Raw genomic sequence first — 19352 nt, 5'->3', positions numbered from 1 at the left:
TCATATTTCTATTATTATTATTATTGTTGTTGTTATTGATATTATTGTTGTTGCTGTGCATCTCTGTGTCTCTCTCGTTCGCTCTCTCTCTGTCCCCTCTCCCTCTTTCTCTCTCAACCCAACTGGTTGAGACAGATGGCCATCCACCTAGAGCCTGGTTCTGTTTGAGGTTTCTTCCCATTAAAGGGGAGTTTTTCCTTGCCGCTGTTGCCAAGTGCTTGCTCATGGGGGAATGTTGGATCTCTTTCTCTCTCTTTTAGGTAAATTAAAGAGTATGGTCTAGGCTTGCTCTATATGAAAAGTAGCCTGAGATAACTTCTGTTGTGATTTGGCACTATATAAATAAAATTGACCTGACTTGACTTAATCTGCTCCATGATATCAAGAGTCAAAAAGCAATAATCCTGGTTGTACATCATGTTCAGTGTGAGTAAATCCCATTATAGAGGGCATGACCTTGAATTCACTTTGCCTCTCATCACAGTAAGTGCAGGGTTAAGAGCTACACAGTCTGATCTGAAAGGCCCATTCATTACATAACATCGTGGGTACCCTTGAACACTGTTTAGTATATGTAGCCATTTATAAAGCCAGCACAGCAAATAATCAACAATAGTCCAATCCAAGTCATTACTACAGTATTAGTTAGTATTACTGGGACATAGAGCCAGTTTTAGTATGGAGTCAGTCATCCATCTCTATGTTTATGTCTCTGACTTCATGTAAACTTAAAGATCCCCTCCACTCAAAAATCGGTTCTGATTCTTGTTCATACAGTTGAATGCTTGAGCTTCACCGTGCAGAATGCTGTATATGCAGAGTTTGAAACTAGAAGGCTGTTTTCACATTCATCTGCTGAAAGTGGAAATTTTTTCTGTGCTCATTGAAAAGCCAATTTTAAGCAGCGGGCCTATGAGCATGATTTGTGACATCACAACTAGTTCACTATATCAGACATTATTATTCAAAGTAGAGTATTTTACATACATCTTAAAACATGTCTGGTGGGGGTCTTCACATACTGTACATCCTGTTCTGGTTGTTTGTGTGTCATGAAGTTAGTAGCAAAGAAATGAAACATAACATTTCAAAGTTGTGCTATCAGTATCTTTAAAATGTATACACTGCAGCAAGTGAGGTTTCTACATTATAAGTGGACTGATTCTGCAACATAACACATATACAGTATGTTACCCTAGAATAATTTACAGTTTTCAATGTTCAGTAGAAAAGATGTGAGTGTTCAATGTGACATCCTTACCTGTGATAACCCAGAAGTCTCTGGTAGCGACGGAGGTGTTAAGATTGTGATACTCCAGTGCTGCAAGGACATAAAAACACAATCATTTCCCCCTCTCACGACAAACCATCAATATTTGAAGCATCAAAGCATTAATTTTCATTAATTAAAACATACAATTTAATTTAATATTTAATCAGTTTCTCCAAAACTGCATTATTAAGAGAATTTTTGGTAATGCTTTATTTTACAGGTCCGCTAATTTTATACTAATTTCCTGGTAATTTGCACGTATTTAACAGTTCATTTTTAGGGCAAAACAGAAAAAGTGTGAAGTTGGTTTAGTTGGTAAGTGACAGTTCAATACGTTTGGATTTATACGTAGTTGTTCATTTGCAAAAAGTTTTGCAAAAAACTCTTGTTCTTTAACTGACATAAAATACTCAGATTCTAGTGTGTAGTTTTTTGTGTCAAGTGATATACAGGCACATCAGGTTGTTTCTTAAAAACTCTATAATGAGCATTTCCCGTATACTACCAAATTACACAACCCTTTCAAAGAAATGTTCAAAGAATTCACAGTTACACAGCAGCTAATTTTAGGAAATTACTGAAAAAACCTTATATGCTAATATATCCTTTGATACACAAAACTACACACTGACAAGATTTTTTGCAAATTGCAAACAACTACTGTATAATTTGTACCGAATTCCATCAACGTCTCTAAAATGTAAAAATGTATGTTTGAAGATTTTATTTTTACAGTAGCAAAAGAATCAATTGTATCAAAACAGATTTTAAGATAAAAACATAAAATTGACAAATATGACATAAAAAGCAAACGGTAGATTTCTGACAATTTGAAAAAGCAAGGTAAAGTTAAATCTAAAGAGATACAGGATCATCCTCTCACACTGGACTCTCACTTACATAAGACTTCTCCCTGCTTCTGTTGTCATTTTAAGAATTGAAGCTATAGTGAACAAAGCATTTTTTGTTAAATGGTATAAAATTAAAAAAGCAAAAAAAGCAATAATCATGAAGAACAGTATTCAAATTATTACATTTTCACTGCAGCAACAGTGCAATTATCATTCCAACAAGTGGTGTTCTCCCTAGTCAGACATTTGTTATTTTAAGAATCAGTGCTTGTAAATGTGGGCAAAATGTGTAAAACCTCTGAATCTTTTTAGTGAGGAGGGGAAGAGTTTACAGTTTGCCGCATTCTGTGCGGCAAGAATCTCAGTTTAAAGCCTCATTATCACTGCATGTCAGACAAATACAGCAGCAAGGAGAGCTTTCAGCCGCCTGAGCTCTGGTTGTCTGTGTTCTCTTACATCTATTTCCTGCCTGATTAAGCTCTTGTGCTGGAGGCTGGTGCAGTGTTTGGGGGAATGCTGTATCACTGGCCTGTGAAAGCAGACTCGCAACAGAAATGTACACTCAGCCATAACAGCAGAGAGGAGAGAGAGGTGTGGGGAAAGGAGGGTGGGAGAGGAACAGTACGGGCTTCAGCATTGTTAATGGAGGGCTGCGGGGCTGCCGGCAAAATCAGTTTAACATTGTCTATAAGTTTAAATCATGTGGAATATGAATCGGTGAGGAGGTTTCACATGAGTTTCTGCTGCTGTGTGATTGAAGCCTGGAGGACACAGACTGAAGAGCATTTTTAAGTCATTCCTAGAAGTGGATAAAAAATTATTTCATATTTTGTATCAGCAATTTGGTTGTAGCTTTTGATCGTTGTGTTCTAAAAGAGACATTTTGCAAACAGCCTCTCTCATATGTCACCTGAGAGAAATTGTTGAGGAGCAGAAGGGGAGTAAAAGAGCTGATCGCAGCAGTCCAGCCTACATGAGCGCCACAGGAACGATGGAGTGCTCGGCGCTACAAACAGGCACTTCGGAGTGGTGTGAGATCCCGGGTCTTTACTGTCAGAGCAGAGCCCAAGGTGGTATGAGAATTCCCCACTGTTAATTATTTACTGCAATAACTAGCTTTGAAGTGAGGAGGCAGCCGCTGCCAGCATATGCTCAACACCTCCTGTGAACAGTGTAATGTCACTAATGGCGAGAGGACAAAACAAACAGAGCAAAATCACTGTCACACAGTTACTCACTCTTCCCTTTTCCCTCTTGTCTTACTGGGTTTTCCTCCGTGTCAGTTTCTGCTCCCTCAGAGCCCCCCCTTGGTATCTAGTTGCCCTCTCTCTTTTTCTCCCTAACTTAATCATCACGCCTGTGGGTAGCTTCACTTTCTAATGTAATTCAATCACAACACAAAGTGAGCTTTAATTTAATGCTCACTAGCAAAGATTCTCTTCATCTTGATTTAAGCACTGTGTAAACCACAACTGCCATCTGCCTGTGCCACAATCACACTGATGATGCATCTCAATTCAGGGGCAGCATCCTTCAAAGTTCAGATTTTAAGACAGAATACGTCAAACAAGTGGACAAAACATTTCCTGTTCCAAAGGCTCTTCCAAATGTGGTCGTGATATGCAAATTTCTTTCAGCCAACCCGTATAGAGTATTTTCTGCCCTCAGTATGTCATAATCTATTGCAGGAAAGTCTGTTGTTTAAGGTGTGTTCATGCATTCCTCATCAACCCATTAAGGGAAGTATCTGGACCAATAAAAAAGCCACTGGAAGTCTGTCATAAAAGTCACTGTTTGTATTACTAGCCTGGCCATGTTAATTTAAGGCCATTACAGACAAGTGTAACTTACTGAATATGGATATAGTTGACCATTAATTTCTACTGTAAATTGGGGTAACATTACTACTGTTATCTATCACTTTGTCAGTTGTCAAAAATATATCAGATTGAGCAGAACACACTGATAACTTTGGTTTTTGTTAGGCTAGATGTCTCATTGAGGAAGGAAGCACAGTTTCAGTCTCACTTTTGGGACCTGCAAAGAGTACATTTTCATGGGCTGGGTCCTTAAAAGCATTCAGAATTGGGAAACAGTGTACTTTATATCTTTCTAGAACAGTATTTGACTGAGCATGATCTCTTGGTTCTCAGTTCTGCTAAATATAGTCCAGTCATATACACCTTGGGAGGTTAGAGTGCACACTGCGGTTACTGACAGAAGAACAGGAAGGTAAAAACTTAAAAAGCTCTTCTGGATAAGTGGTAATGCAGGGAAGGCCCTTGCTTAAAGGACCAGTGTGTAAGATTTAGTGGCATCTAGCGGAACGGACATGGAATATAATATTCATAAATATGTTTTAATTAGTGTATAATCACCTGAAAATAGGAATCGTTATGTTGTTGTTACCTTAAAATGAGCCCTTTATAGCTACATAGGGAGCGGGTCCCCTTCTATGGAGGCCGCCATGTTGCACCGCCATGTTTCTACAGTGGCCCAGATCAGACAAACCAAACAATGGCTGTAGAGGGGGCTTTTCGAGTTTCACGGCCACCGTAGGTTCTCCAACATGCTTGGAAGGGGAGGGGGAGGGGTATTCAGTTGGTTGCAATCTATAACCTTACCACTAGATGCCACTAAATCCTACACATTGGTCCTTTTAATCCTGGCTTAAGCATAAACTCTTCTGTGATCACAGGCATGACCTTGCATATCCAGAGCTCCATCTTGTCAAACTCACCAAAGTCTAGAAAAATTCAAAGCACAATGGCTGGTTGGAAACAGGAAACTGGAAGAAAGTGCTGTTTCTAGAGGTGGCCCTAAGCCAACTGAATAGTTGTCTCTAGATTTACAGGGTCTCCTTATTACGATGTGTCTTTCTCCAGACCTCCTTCAGATTGTAAGGTTGAGGTTTGGTTATGCAGGATTACCTTGAGGAAGACACTGAAGCCGTCTTTTACACATGCATAGTTAAATTGACTATTGTAATGCAGTTTTTACCAGACTCTCCAAAAAATCAGTAAAACAACTACAACTCTTTGAGAATTCGGCTGCCAGGCTCTTAACTAGAACCAGGGAGAGTGAGCACATCACACTGATTTTAGCTACTCTACACTGGCTCTCAGTTACTATTAGAATTGATTTTACAATTCTTTTAATGGTTTGCAAAGCACCAGCCTATATTGCAGAGCTACTAAAACCACATGTCGCAGCCCGTGCCCTTAGGTCCTCACTGCTGCTCTCACAGTACCACATCCATAAGAACATTGGGGATGTAGCCTTCTCTGCTTACGCACCTAAAATCTGGATCACTTTACCAGCAGAAATTAAAGAGGTGACCTCAGTGAGCACTTTTAAAAGCCAAGTAAAAGCTACCTATACAAACTGGGCTTCAATCAACTTCCATCCCAACATTTACCTATGCGTATTTAATGCAATTTGTGCACTTTAATGTCTTATTTTTTAATGTATTTCAATGTTTTGTTCTCTTCTTTTTAATGTTTCCTTATTTTAATGTTTTATAATATGTACAGCACTTTGAATTACAACCACTGTCTGAAAAGTGCTATAAAAATAAATTAACTTAAACTTTCAACTTATATCTGTACCCTGCAAGACGGCTGAACAGGAAAGATAATTTACCCTGCTTGTGCTATTATCCACTATCTATAAAAGTTTTGAGTAAAATGCATCTTACATTACATATTGACTTCAGGGTACATGATGGAGAAGTCATTTTGTTATTGTCTTAGAAAAATGGCAATGGCCAACAAACCTGACACAGAAAATTACCAGATTTCTGGGTGAAACTTGTGTGTGTGAGAAGATTAAATCCCCATCAGCTGCAGGAGCTCAGTTCTGTCGTTGATCCTATATTCTGACTTTACTGTGAAGGAGGTCAAGCAAAAATAGTGGATTTCCCCTTAAGGGATCAATAAAGTATTATAAAAATGATTTCTCATTAGATCTCAGGGTACTACATCTGCCATATCTCCCTCTATTGAGCAGTTTACCCTACATTTCCCAGTTAGACCGAGGATGAAAACAGGCTACAGATTGGGACTCCACTGGGACTGCTGTTTAGGCATCCACTGATTCCCTGTCACTCTTCATTTGTTTTTCTCTGAGTACAACTCTAACACAGACGGAGCGCTAGGCCACAGATGCCCTCAAAGGAGGATGAGATGAAAGGCACAGGCTTAGTTGTGTTTTTGCATCAGCTATCTTTAAGTGACTCAATCATTAAAAACCACTATGATCGTAAAAGCAGCAAAACAGTCACAAACATCCAATTACTGAGAAACTGGACATCAGTCAGGCGTAGCCATTGAAATCCTGAGTTCTACCATTGAATAGATAGACCTTATGAGGTAGTAAAGCCCTTGTGAATGCAGAATGCTCAGAAAACAACCACTTTCACTATGTTAAATTGACTGCGGTTTCTAAGGTTGGACAGGATTTTGTCTTCTACTAGAAAAGTCAATCAGAATATCAGACCAACATGCTTTATGAGACACAGTCTGAAATCTTTATATTGAACCTCAGGTAGGCTTCAACGCAAGGAAAAAAACAAGGAAAAGCACAGCACTTGTTTTTCTTTTTGTTTAATCCAATTTCTATTTGAAGAACAAATAATTCCCAAGAGAAAACGAGAAATACTGCTGGTATTTCTCCTTATTAGGCTGTTGAATTACTGCTGACAAAGAGATGGATTTCTGAGTGCAAAGTGTGACTTACGCTCAGCAATGACAAGTGGTGGATAGAAGAGGAAGTAGCCCACCAGCTCCGCTGACAGCTGACCAAGGAGGTTTGAGGCAGTGGTGCCATTAAGGAAGACAGTCCCATTCCTCACAGTGTAGACCAACGATACAGCAGGAGAGCCTGCTGCCTGGGAGACACTCAGCATCTGGGTATAGGCACAGAGAAAGAAGAGGATAGAGAAAAATATACAGTACACTGTAATGTTCAAATAAATCAAAAAGATTAGTGCAAATCTTTTTTGCAGAATTAATGACTGATAATAGAGAATGAAAAACATCAAAATATCAGTTATTGTCTTGGATCAAAAAATATGAAACTCATCCCAGTGGCTGGCAAGGCATAAAAGCAAAAATATTTTAGCATCAATTTTTTCATCCATGCATAACTGTCAAATTAGCTTTAATATAGGGTGCACTTTAATGTGGCAGCTCATTAAAATTAATACAAACACTGCCTCCCTACACATAATTAATTTGCATCTGAGAAGCAGCTCTTATTTGAATAGCCTATGCCTCATACACTAAGGGACAATTCAGCACAAATTACACAGAGTTTGCATCTGCCAAATCACCTAAACCACATGGTAATAATGATGTGTAACAGCAGAACTGTTGAAGTTGCATCTTTTCTAATATTCTGCAAGCAATATTTAGTAAACTCAACATCATCTATCTTATCTTCTAATTTGGTTATTGGATGGTTTTTTACACATAGCATTTTCCAAAAAGGGTAAAAATTTAACACCAAGTCTCAATATGATGGGGGATGATGACCACTGACAGTGACAATGACAATGAATGCTACACTCTGCATGTTTCACCTCTAGCATTTTGTTAACAATCACAGTTTTACACTAACACCTACACACTGCTAGGAGTGCAACACAACTCTTTCATCACGGTACCTGAGCAGAGAGTCTGTTGTTGGTGTTGAGCACTTTGGCCTGTGCAGCAGTAAACACCTTCTCAAGCCTCTGCTCCATCATTTGAGAGAACCGACAGGACCGCGGATCATCACCTGCTCCCACAAACTGCAGAACTGGAACAGAAAAATGAGATGAGCTGTACACTGTCAAAAAGGTAAGAATTCACATAGCAAACTTATGTTGTGTTCTAGTCTGACTTAACCATGCTTCTGATGTGGAATCACATGTGGAATTATTTTTTTACTTCTCAGACCTAGTTTCCACTGAAAGTGCTCACAACAGCAACAAATAATAGTAAGTCTCAAGCTCATCTCTGACTTATTTTTTCTCTTTCATCCTAACTGAACACTAGCTGACCTGTTTTCAGCTGGAAGCCAGTGGCTGGGCTGGGTCTCCATAATGCAACTGGGAGGGGCAGGGCTGTTACCATGGGGAGGTACTGTCGCAGGTCTGCAATCAGCTTATCACGGCCATAGGAGTCCAAGCCATCCAGCACTACAGAGGGGGGGTAAACCATGTCTGCTCCAGTCACATGATAAGCCACCGTCATGTTAGGAGAACCAAAAACAGTCTCCACCTGAGAGAGAAAAGTGAAATATATTGGAATTGTTTTTTTTTCCCCCAAACTTTAAGCCCATGAATTGCACATTGCATATAGATCACATTACTGCCAACTAGTAGTGGGTGATATTAGTAAAAGCTTATATCACAATATACCATGTATGTACATTTTTATGCTTTTCTTTGCTGATTTCTGGCAACAGAACTATCTTCTTTCTACTCATTTTTGTGGATGAAACTTGTCCACAGATCTCAGAAAAGGTACCCTTATATAGCAATTTAGGGGTATTTATTACACTAATGATTAAATCCGATTAACAAGCACCTACTCATCAACAGGTGGCATTCATCAGACTGAAACAAGTTAAGAAGAGGTCCAGATGAGAAAACGAAAATGCTCTTGCACTAGGCACCTTGTGTCGTAACGTGGTCACAGGCAGAACAGTTTTGAAGGTTCTTTACCTATCTCAAGTAAGTTTATATTCATACCACACTGTGGTGAAATGAAACAAATGAAAAACACAAATGAAAAAAAAAAGAACCGCTACATTGAAGGCAGGATATCAAATATCTTATGTATGATTTGGAAAATGGTAGGCAGTAATGGAAAATATTCTTATTTGGAGCTTAAACATACAAAACCACCAATATGGTCCTTCTAGCAGGATCAGTATGTACTGTCAATCAGTCATATTAGCCAGTGAACCGAGTGACAAGATATTGAACTGTATTGGATTGCTGGAGCGCACTACAGTGCATTCCAACTGATCGCTAACGAGAGCATGAGGCACAGGGGGAGGAGTGATTATGGAATACAGATATGTGCTGAGAACCAGGAGGGAATGAAGGGCTGCTCGGGAAGAGAGAAAAGAATAAAGATGAGGAAGACATGGGAGAGACTGTTAAATAAGGAATTTAGGACAAAGAAATCTATGTTCCTTCTCATCCACCCCAAGAGGCAAGGTATCACTGCATTCTCATCCTCAGGCAGGAAACACAGGTGAAATCTGTGTTTGGTAACTATGTCATGAAACTGAGTTTGACTTTTTGGTGAACCGTGCTTATGTGAAAACCGGAAAGGGAACAATGACAGATGAGGCAAAACTTAAACGTGTTTGTGAGAGAGGTGAAACCATTCAGGTCCGTTATTTAAACCCATTTGAACGCCCATGTTGACAGGTCGATCCACTGGCAAAAACACTGAAAGCCTACAGTCTCTGTAGCTGAGAGTCACCGCTCTGCCTCCTCACAATTCGGCCTTGTTACAAGCTCTGTGAAAAGAGCCCTTTATTATCACTTCATCCTCTCAGACTTCACCCATGTGAAGGTGTTATTAAGAGATTGCGTTTCGAGCAAACCAGAGATTGGTAACACACCCACTGACTCCATCTCAAAGAGCGTGAACGACTGCCAGCAGATTAACCCAACAGTTGTTTTGACATTCAAGTTTCCAGTCACGGGAGAGCTCTAACTACATGACACAAAAATAGTTCACTTTTATATTTTTAATGGCTTAAAATTCTTTTAGTCCAGCGGGTTGAATTCTATGTCTCATCATCTTTTTAGCATCAGCACATTGCTCTCCTCCCAACCATTTATAACCTATAATTAAACACAGAAGCAATTTCCCTTGCCAACAGACTGCTTCTCATTGGATGAGAGCGGTGCTACTAAAAGGAACCCAAGCAATGTTGAAATGGGTGACAGGAGTGCAGTGAAGCAAGACACCTTCAGAGACTACAGAGAGAGAGAGAGATAGAGAGAGAGAGAGAGAGGGAGGGAGAGGGAAACATGTGAGAGCATTGACCTTCACATGGACAGGGTGAATATGCAGGCTTCACTCTCAATTATTTGATACTTCCACATAGAGAAATACAACACGCAGAGACATTTCAATGGACTGCAGATATACATGAAAACACACACTCACACGCATACACACACACACACACACACACACAGAAAAACATATGCACAAATAGATGCACTTAACACTTGCTCAAAATTGAGCTCTAAAGGCACTTCAACCCACAGGAGACTAGGAGGCGATGTAGAAAAAGGTACATCACATTGCTGCTTCATTCATTTTAAGACCCATGCAGTCTGTTATTTACAACCAAATTCAATTCTAACCATAACATTTTTCTCACATGTTCAGTGTACAACAGTAAACAGACACTATCCTACCAACTAGCTAACCTTATTCCCTCAATAATTGCTTTCTCTCTCACAGACTCAAACATGCATTTCTACTTGTATTTTAGTGTAGCTTCTCCGAGCCAAGAGGTGCTCCTGATACAAAGTCACACTGAGCGGAGGTATTAGAGGCTTATTGGAGTCAGAGAATGATTTTGGCACAGTGGGAACCATGATTGGCTTCACAAATGGCTAATCCACAGATACAAGGATCATTGTATGTGCCCTGGATCTGTTTGTATCATTATTGCAGAGAAACATCTGAGACTGGGTTCCCTCTGAGTTTTTGTGAAGCCAAATCTGGTGTGTTCACTGCTTTGGTAAGACTGGTGAATGTTCTTTTGGGTGAAATGTGGATAAATTCCATAGACTTTGGCTGCTATTACCTGTAAATATGAGAAAATTAGAGCAACAGTTCTGATGTACAGCACTGCTACAGTCCACATCTACATCTTGTTTTAGTGTTGGTACAGTTACTTAAATATGTGACATCACCCACTGCCTTCTGGGACACATTCAGTCAACCTAATTTCTATATTAATCCTTATCTCTTCTCACGTAGCCTACATGAGGGTTCTTGGTTTAAGTGTCTAATTCACTCCATGCTAATAAACCTCCAGATTTGTGGTCAGGGAACGACAAATAACCATTTACTGTTGTCTAGTGTTAGAAGATTGTTTAATGATTCAAGGTCCAATATTTGAACTCTATGATAAACCTCGCATAATATGGAAACACAAAGTGGGAGTTTAACATAAATCTATTCAATTCAGAGAGACTTGCATGGCAAACATAGGAAAAATATTACTTCACTCCTGCAAACTGAACCAAAATCTTAGCATCAGGCATCTAGCCTGAACACCACTTCTTTCAATCTGTCAGAACCTTTAACTATTTCCAACAAGACTGACATAAACTTTTTTATCCAGAATTCATTTAAAATGTATTCCTGTATTCACTGGAATTCTAACTCTACTTTAGGCAGCAGGGGTTGTTGATCGTTTGCAATTTACTCATCACAGCTGTTCAGCATATGTCTGTGGGGAGTTTTGAGGCTGGTTGATGCTGTAGAGATAAAAACAGCATTGCGGATTCCACATTTTTTCCAATTACAGGCTTGTATGAAAAGATACTAGTGTATATACAGTATGTATGTACAGTATGTATAAAGCAAGGATTCTACTCTAAATCTGCCATTAGATATGGATAACCCCTCCACAGATGTTTAGGTTTATATAAAATTAAAAATATAATAAGTCCATATATATGGGTGGACTTATACATCGATTTGATGAAACAGTAGTATTTGCTGGTTAAATAACAATAACTAATAACAGTAACTAATCTGACCTGTGCCTGGGCTGAACTATCATTCAGAGCTTTTCGGAGGCCTTGACTTAGTCCCCTGCGCAGATTCTGCCTCTGGATGCTGTCCAGCCTGTTCCTTCTCACATAGATGGAGACAACTATGAGAGATACAGATACAAACAGACAAACAGAGGGTGAAACAAAGACAAAAACAGAGACAAAACATGTTAGAGCAATAACATTATTTCACAATTTAAAAAAACACCCGTTTTTACATCAGAGTAGCAAAAGTTTTTACCTGTTCGCACCCACATTCTCTCTGTAATGTTGCACTGCTGTGGTGGAGCTTCCGTGGTGGTGGTGAAAGGGGAGATGAAGATGGTGGTGGCCCCTCTGGGCAGGGTTGTCCTCGGGACAGGTGGCGTGAATGTTCGCCTGCTAATTGGAGCCCTGACGGTTGTGGTGGTAGTTGTTTTCCTGGTCACAGGTGCAGGCTGTGGTGTGGTTGTGGTGGTCGACTGCGTGGTTCCGGTGGTGACTCTTAGGGAAGGGATGGTAGTGATGGGGTTTTTAGATTTGGTGGCTGAAGCTAGAGTTGGGGTGGTAAGCTTCGCAGAGGCTGTTGTGGTGTCCTGTCGAGGGATCAGAGGTGATACCTGAGATGTCCTCTCGGTGGGCCCAGCAGAAAGAGTAGTTCTGGCTGATTGAGAGGGGGCTAGACTGGCATCTTTTTCTTTGGGGAAACTAGGTGCAACTACTCTGGCTGATCCAGCAGTTAACTCATCCCGCTCTGCCTCTGTAAGGACAAAAAACGTCACTTCCTGTGAGTGATCAGAATCTATGGATGAGGTCAGGTTGGGTGACGGGGTGACAGATAATAATACAGGGCCTGGATGCATTGCTGGTTTCGTTGACTGTGTTACACCAGCTAAATTTACCTTTGATGATGACAGTGATGATGAAGACATCAATGATGATGAAGCTTTAGACAAAAGTGAAGTGGTGGGGTTCATTTGCAACTGAGAAGCTGTGATACCACTAAATGATGGCGGTGAAGTCTCTGATGAAGAGGATGATGGCATTAGCTCTGTTGGTGAGATGAACCTATTCCATTTTAAATCAACTGTGTGGTCAGTATCAGAAAAAGTGTGTGAGGGATTGTTTGGAAGTGTGACAGCTGTATCAAATACAGATTTGGGAAAGTCAACAGCTGCTAAAGGGGAGCTCAGCTTGTTTTTATACACCAACGCAAAAGTGGTGGCTTGTGAAGATTTTACAGAGTCGCTACTTGTGTGTGAGAGGGGCAGAAAACCATTTGAACCCCAAGCTGATGGAGCAGGAGTGTTTACGGTGACTCGTTGAGACACACTGACAGCCGGAGCAGAACTGAGATCAGCTGGGGACGAATCCAGACTCTGTTCTTTAGATTTTGAAGTGCTTTTAACATATATTAAAGAGGAATATTCTCCACCAAAGTGCTCTGTCTCCAATGGATGAAATGAATATGGATCACTGGCGACTACAGTTGGATCAGTTGAATTCAATACATGCATATTAGGCTGTTGTCCATTTTCTAGCATTGGATGCTCATATGATGGTCCATCTGCTTGTATATTAGAATTTCCCCTATCAAAGCCAGTAGATGTATTTTCTGATTCAAAGGCACTGTTTTGAAAAGGTTCAGGCTTGGTGGCTTTCCACTTTGTATATGGTGCCATTAGTTTTGTGCCAAAACTGTAAATAGCCCTAAACGTCTTTTCATTGGAAGTAGCAGTTGCTGCAGAGGAAGCAGTGGAGGGCATGGTTGTTTGTCTGCCTAAATAAAAAGGAGATTTATCACTGCTAACACTGGTGATTAGTCCCTGAGAGCGAGAGGAAGAGTTTGTCCTCGGTGTTAGGATGATTTCTGACCAAGACGAAGGAGAAGGCTGCTCATTATGGCCCATGAGTGTCCCATCATCTTTATGAGACAGACTAGTTTCTAATGCAGCATCAAACATTTCTAGGGAAAAGGGGATTTTAGTGAATGATACTTTGCTAGAACTGTCAGAGCCTTTATTTAGCATAAAAACATCTTTTGGAGTCATGAAAGATAGAAACTGCCCTGATGGAACACCCTTTTTGTAAAATGCAGCACCTCTGATCAAAGTAGAATCTTCATTTCCATTAAATAAAGGAGCCACTGACCTATTTGCAGTATATCTGTGTAAATTCTCAGCGGGCCTGTTTTCGTGTGTCCTGTGATCATTGGAGACTGTTGATATTTTAATGTTACCTGCACTCATTTTACCCTCGACAGTCGAAGATATGCTGTGATTTCCTATCTCTGATTTTATGATATGAGCAGAGACTTCAGCTGATTTGTCAGGTGGTAGAGTTAGACCTGATGTTGTATAAAATTTGTCTAGAAAAGGAGGCACAGATCTTGTTTGAAAAGGTCTTTGTGAGGGGATCATTTGTGATGATAATGGGGCTTTGGCTTGGTCAGAGAAATTAACCTCACTGCTGACAGACAGGCCAATGCTGTCATCAGTGTTGTTGTGGTTTTGGCCATGGCTTAGAAAAAAGGGCAATGAGTATGTAGGGCGAGTGGTGTGTGAAAGACTTTCATGCATGGTTTTATAGGTCATATCATTTGTAAACTCAACTAGCAATGCTGAACTAGAAAGAAAGGCTGTCCCACTGTTGGATGAAAAGATCATTTTTGGTGTCGTCCATCCTTTGCGCTTCTGAGTTATGCTCTTGGGAGACCCTGTTTGTTCATGGACATTTATGACTTCATTACTCTGCAAATGAAGTGAATCTGACTCTGATGAGGAGGAGATTGTTCCTGTTCTGCTGATCAATCTAAGAATTGAACCAGTGGTGGACTCCGGCCTCAGCTGTGTGGGTGAAAGTGAGTTATTCAGGTAAGCTTGAGAGGAAACAGATGTGAGCTCAGCTCTTGCTATCTCTTCCTGGTTGTAATCTATATTGATGGCAGGAACTCTGGCGCTGCCGTGACCTGCTGCCATCAGTAAATCATCGGGATTAGATGCATGCTCCAAGGACACCATACCAGAGTAGAAAGGTGTTAGTTTTGTGATTGCAGTTTCAGAGAGAGTTGTTTTACCTGGTGGACTCTTGGAGGAAAGTGTGAAAAAGGATCCTGTGGGACTAAACGTCATAGCTGGTGATGCAGAAGGATTTACTAAATGTGAATGGAGAGGCGACATGATTGCATCTCCAATATTTTTGTGAACCGAAGTTTGACTGCCTACTCCTGTCTTGTCTTTATTCTCTGCATATGTTGTTAGATACAGCATCTGCTCTGTGACATGACTAGAAACAGAATAGCCTTCAGGAGGAGCAGACAGCAGTGCTGATGTGGGATTTTGTAAAGCTCCCTGCTGCCTTTGAGCTTGACTCTCTTGATTGGAGGGAAATGAGGTGCTCATTTCACGATTATTGGCCGAATCCAAGTTCATACCTGGATTATGAGCTTGAGTGGCTCGAGGTGAAATCTTTAAAAGAATCAGTCCATTGTTTGAAGTAGAATATGATGAGTATGTGCTGTTTGCTGGTGTTCTGATCACTCTTGTGCTTAAACTTCCTATGTGTGTCCCACTCACTCCATGGATTTTATCAGTTGATGGGTAAAATAAGTGTGTTGTCACTTTATTGCTCTCTTCAATGCTGGTTTCACTTGTCACTATTTCATGGAGATGAAAGAGTGACGGTGCAGTTGTTGTGCTTTGTGCTGGCTGTGTAGCAGCTGGTAGATTAACAGCTGAGTGAGCGGTGGATTGTGCAGCAGTCAAACTTTCTGTCCAATCCAGAGATACTGCTGGTGCTAATGTTGCTGTTTCTCTCTGAGGGGCAGAGCTGGACACAATCCTTTGACCTTGAGATGAAGCAGCTTTAGTGCTCCACTGAGTGGAAGATAATAGAGAAAATAGAGACAGTGAGGATGGTAACACAGAGGAAGTGGATGGAGTTGAGGAGGACAGTGACGATGACAATAAAGAAGATGGTGAAAACGATGAGACATTCCCGTTTCTATCCATCAAGGACACATGTGATGGCCCAGATGCCATGGTGAGAGCTTTAGGTGGTATGGTGTGTTGGGGAGACATGCTAGAAGTCAGACCTGAGTTGTCGGGGTGGTTTCCATTGGCTCCCACAGAAGAGGAGGAGGAGGAGGACATCTCTGAGCCCTGGCTGGAACTATGTAAAGGCCATTGGGTGGTGTGGGTCTCGTCCCTGGTGACAGTTGGCGAGGTTCTGCCTTGAGCGAGGCTCACTGGATGTTTGACAGTTCCTGCCATGACGGTTAAGACAGACGAAAAGGCAGGCTGGCCTGATAAACCTTCCCCCTCGGACTCCGAGTCACCATCTGAGTGGACGACTGAAAAAGGCACCTCCTCTGCCACCGACAGGTCGGCCAATGGATGAGCAGGAGCAGCTTTGACTGTGGGGTCGCTTGGTAAAGACGAGGAGCCAGAGGCATCATAGGTGGTTTTCTCTGTTAACAGAACAGAAAGGAAGATGGCAGATTATATTGATATGTTAATATACCGACAAAGGCCTACTTTTGAAGGTGAAGCTGCATTTAATTTCATTTCAAGTGGGCCACTGTAATAGTCTTACATGTTGGTCAAAACTCAGACATGGAGTCTTTGGAAAAGAAAACAACAACACATAAGAATTCCTGGTGCCAACTTCTTATAAGGCACCCTCTAAAAAGGGTTTATAAGTTGGAAATGATGGCTTATTGAATGCTTACTATGTCAGTTGTAAGACATTATTAAGAACAACCTTTGTGCTGTCAGGTTGTTAAAAGTCCCTTTTACTGGTGTTAATCCTTTTTATTTGTTCAAACAAGAGAACTGGCATGCTCAAGTCAAATGTCTTCAGAGTGTAATGGGTGCCGACCCAAAAGGCACAACAGTAGCAAATTAAGTTGTCAGCACTTGCAAATAAGTATGTAATACTTTTAATAAAGCACAGCAGCAGAACACTTGAAAAAGAAGGAGACACATTACATGCTACATGGTTCAACTCTATCCCAATATTGGAGAAACAAAAGAATTCCAATGGGACTAAGAATTAACAAGGCGCTATTGGGTAGTAACAACCCTGCATTCTGCAAGAAGTGGTGTGAAGTCTTGAATGTTCATTGGACTTAATGTTACTGGTCATTGATTACACACAAGAGGAGCTATGCAAGGGAATACAAGTTCAGCTCACAGGAGTTGATGGGGTTCAATGAACGCTGTACCTCCTTGATCGATTCCTATTAAAAGGAATTGTCTGAGACCAAAGTGAAGAAATATCAACGAGACACGCTGGACTACAAAAACAACCGGATACATCCCGGCTATCTGACTGAATAGAGAGGATGCACAGGGCACACAGGACAGGTGATGATCATCCAGTGGGCTGTTGACTGATGAATCTGGGAACGAAACCATTGCTACATCCAGCCAGTCTCGTTTTTAGAGTCACCACAACGAATCATCTGAACCAGAGGGGCCACAAGAAAAGACTGACACAACAGGGAGGGAGGAGGCGTAGACAGGCGCACAAAGAGAGCTCCGAGCCCTCCAATATAATTAACTTATCCTAGAGACAGCTAAGTGATCAGGAAAATGCTTTGTTGTCTAAAGGCCTGTCTTTTGTGCCCTCTAAAGATGCTGATCTGTTTACAATGAGAGTTGAACTGTTCAAGTTTTTTTGTGTAGTAAAATTAAGATCGTTTTTTTTTTTGCAAAGACTTTGAACACAATTCTTCCTCTGTGCACACTGATCACAGAGATGGGGTGGAGATAACTAGTGAGTCACAAGCTGGCAGTAAATTTAAGACCAAAAGTTTATTTATCCCCTCGGTGACTAATGCCTCTGTACAGACATTTTGTTGTTCAGTTGAAGATGACGTTCGGTCTCTGTTTTCTTCTCCTGGTGCAAACAAATGCTATTCCAGTTTATCTCCACAAGAGACAGAGAGACAGGCCCTTGAAGATCTTGCTAATGATGAGTCGACTGTAATATGCAATGCTGACAAGGGTGTTGCAGTAGTATTGCAAAATAAAGAATAATACTGTGCTGAAGGTAAGGAATCAATTGAGTAAAACAGATTTCCACACCCATCTGAGTTATGATCCGACACTTAAGTCTGCAGGTGAAATTAGAAACACTCTTGATTGGGCAGTTAGTAATCAATCAGGAACTAGAAGCATTTAAAGGGGTATCTCAACTCTAGATTGCCCACTCTTACATTTACAGAAGAGGCAAGTAGAGAATCAGTGTCTTTTTTAGATGTGAGAGTAAACTAATCTGAGTTATTACAGACTACTGTCTTATGCAAAAAGACAGAGAGAAACAACTATTTCCATTACTCAAGTTAACATCCACACAGCCTGAAAATAAGCTTGCCTTATAGTCAACTGTTAAGAAGAAAAATAATTTGTAGGTCTGATGGAGAGTTTGAGAGACAGGCTAATGACCTGTGTGTCCATTGGCAAGAAAAGAATTATGACCAAAGAATTTTAAGTGCATGTTTGTCTAAGGCTTGTGAAAAAGATAGAAATAGCCTCCTAGCACCTAATCCTCCTCCTCTTAAACAACAGTATGTTGCCTTGAGCACTACCTTTTCACCTGTTTCTCAGTTGGTTAAAAGTGTTGTCAGAAAACACTGGCATATTCTGTCAGGTGACCCCATTGTTGGCTGAAAGTTTGTTAGTTTGTCTGTTAATTCTCCTGGTTTGAACTGTGTGAAATGTAATGCCATGATCAAAGGGGACCATTTTTACATCCCCATACAGTCAGAAAAATGAAAGTCAGGGGTACAATCACATGTAGGACCACACATGTAGTCTACCTATTGAAATGTCCTTAAGGGTTTTGCTATGTGGGCAAGACAAAAAGGGAATGAGAATTAGGATCTCTGAGCATAAGAGTAGCACCAGAAATAGGGAAGAGAGGTCAATTATGTTGGCCATGGAGTTTGTAGGCTACTGTTCATGGCTGTTATGCCACTGTTGAAGGGAGAAGATAGGAAGAAGAAACTTTTATTTATGTATATGCATTTGTATTTTCTATGGGGGTTCTGCACATGATGAGTTTACATATGTCCATACATGCATTTTCTTATTGTTAGTGTATAAAGTAATTGGTCAATTATCTAGTTGTTGCAATAACAGAATGTGGTATATTTCCTCTTATGACTTAATTTTTCTTACTGATATTTTTCTTACTATTATTTGTCTTTTGATGATGATGTTTGGATGGATGTTAATCACCAGCAGGTCCCTGGCTGCTGTTTAAGAGGCATCACACCCACATATGTCTCAGAAACGCAGAGGAAAGCTTAAGGCCAAAACGCATCCGTTTCCTGATGCTGCTGTGCATTATTATTAAAAGTGTTACATACTTATTTGCAAGTGCTGATGACTTAATTTTCAATCCTTTTATTATTATATTATTACATTGGTACATA

The 19352-nt window shown here is 40.5% G+C and overlaps 1 protein-coding gene across 9 annotated transcripts in view; it reads right to left on the bottom strand.

Annotated features, from left to right (window-relative positions):
• The window catches only part of kiaa1549lb (KIAA1549-like b), a 69021-nt gene that overhangs the window by 23050 nt on the left and 26619 nt on the right, over window positions 1-19352 (bottom strand). For 6 of the 9 annotated variants that reach the window (XM_042415487.1, XM_042415461.1, XM_042415476.1 and 3 more), the window contains 6 exons: window positions 12174-16379; window positions 11918-12033; window positions 8168-8387; window positions 7790-7923; window positions 6862-7030; window positions 1262-1321 (listed from right to left, as the gene is read on the bottom strand). In XM_042415487.1, the coding sequence (XP_042271421.1) occupies window positions 1262-1321; window positions 6862-7030; window positions 7790-7923; window positions 8168-8387; window positions 11918-12033; window positions 12174-16379 (4905 nt within the window). Of the gene's footprint in view, window positions 1-1261; window positions 1322-6861; window positions 7031-7789; window positions 7924-8167; window positions 8388-11917; window positions 12034-12173; window positions 16380-19352 lie in introns of those variants that run through there. The other 3 variants (XM_042415488.1, XM_042415489.1, XM_042415491.1) reach the window with 3 other exon arrangements.

Source organism: Thunnus maccoyii, chromosome 1, assembly GCF_910596095.1.
Source record: "Thunnus maccoyii chromosome 1, fThuMac1.1, whole genome shotgun sequence".
Classification (NCBI taxonomy): domain Eukaryota; kingdom Metazoa; phylum Chordata; class Actinopteri; order Scombriformes; family Scombridae; genus Thunnus; species Thunnus maccoyii.
The sequence above is the reverse complement of the archived record's forward strand: the minus strand, read 5'-3'. Positions and strand labels throughout refer to the sequence as shown.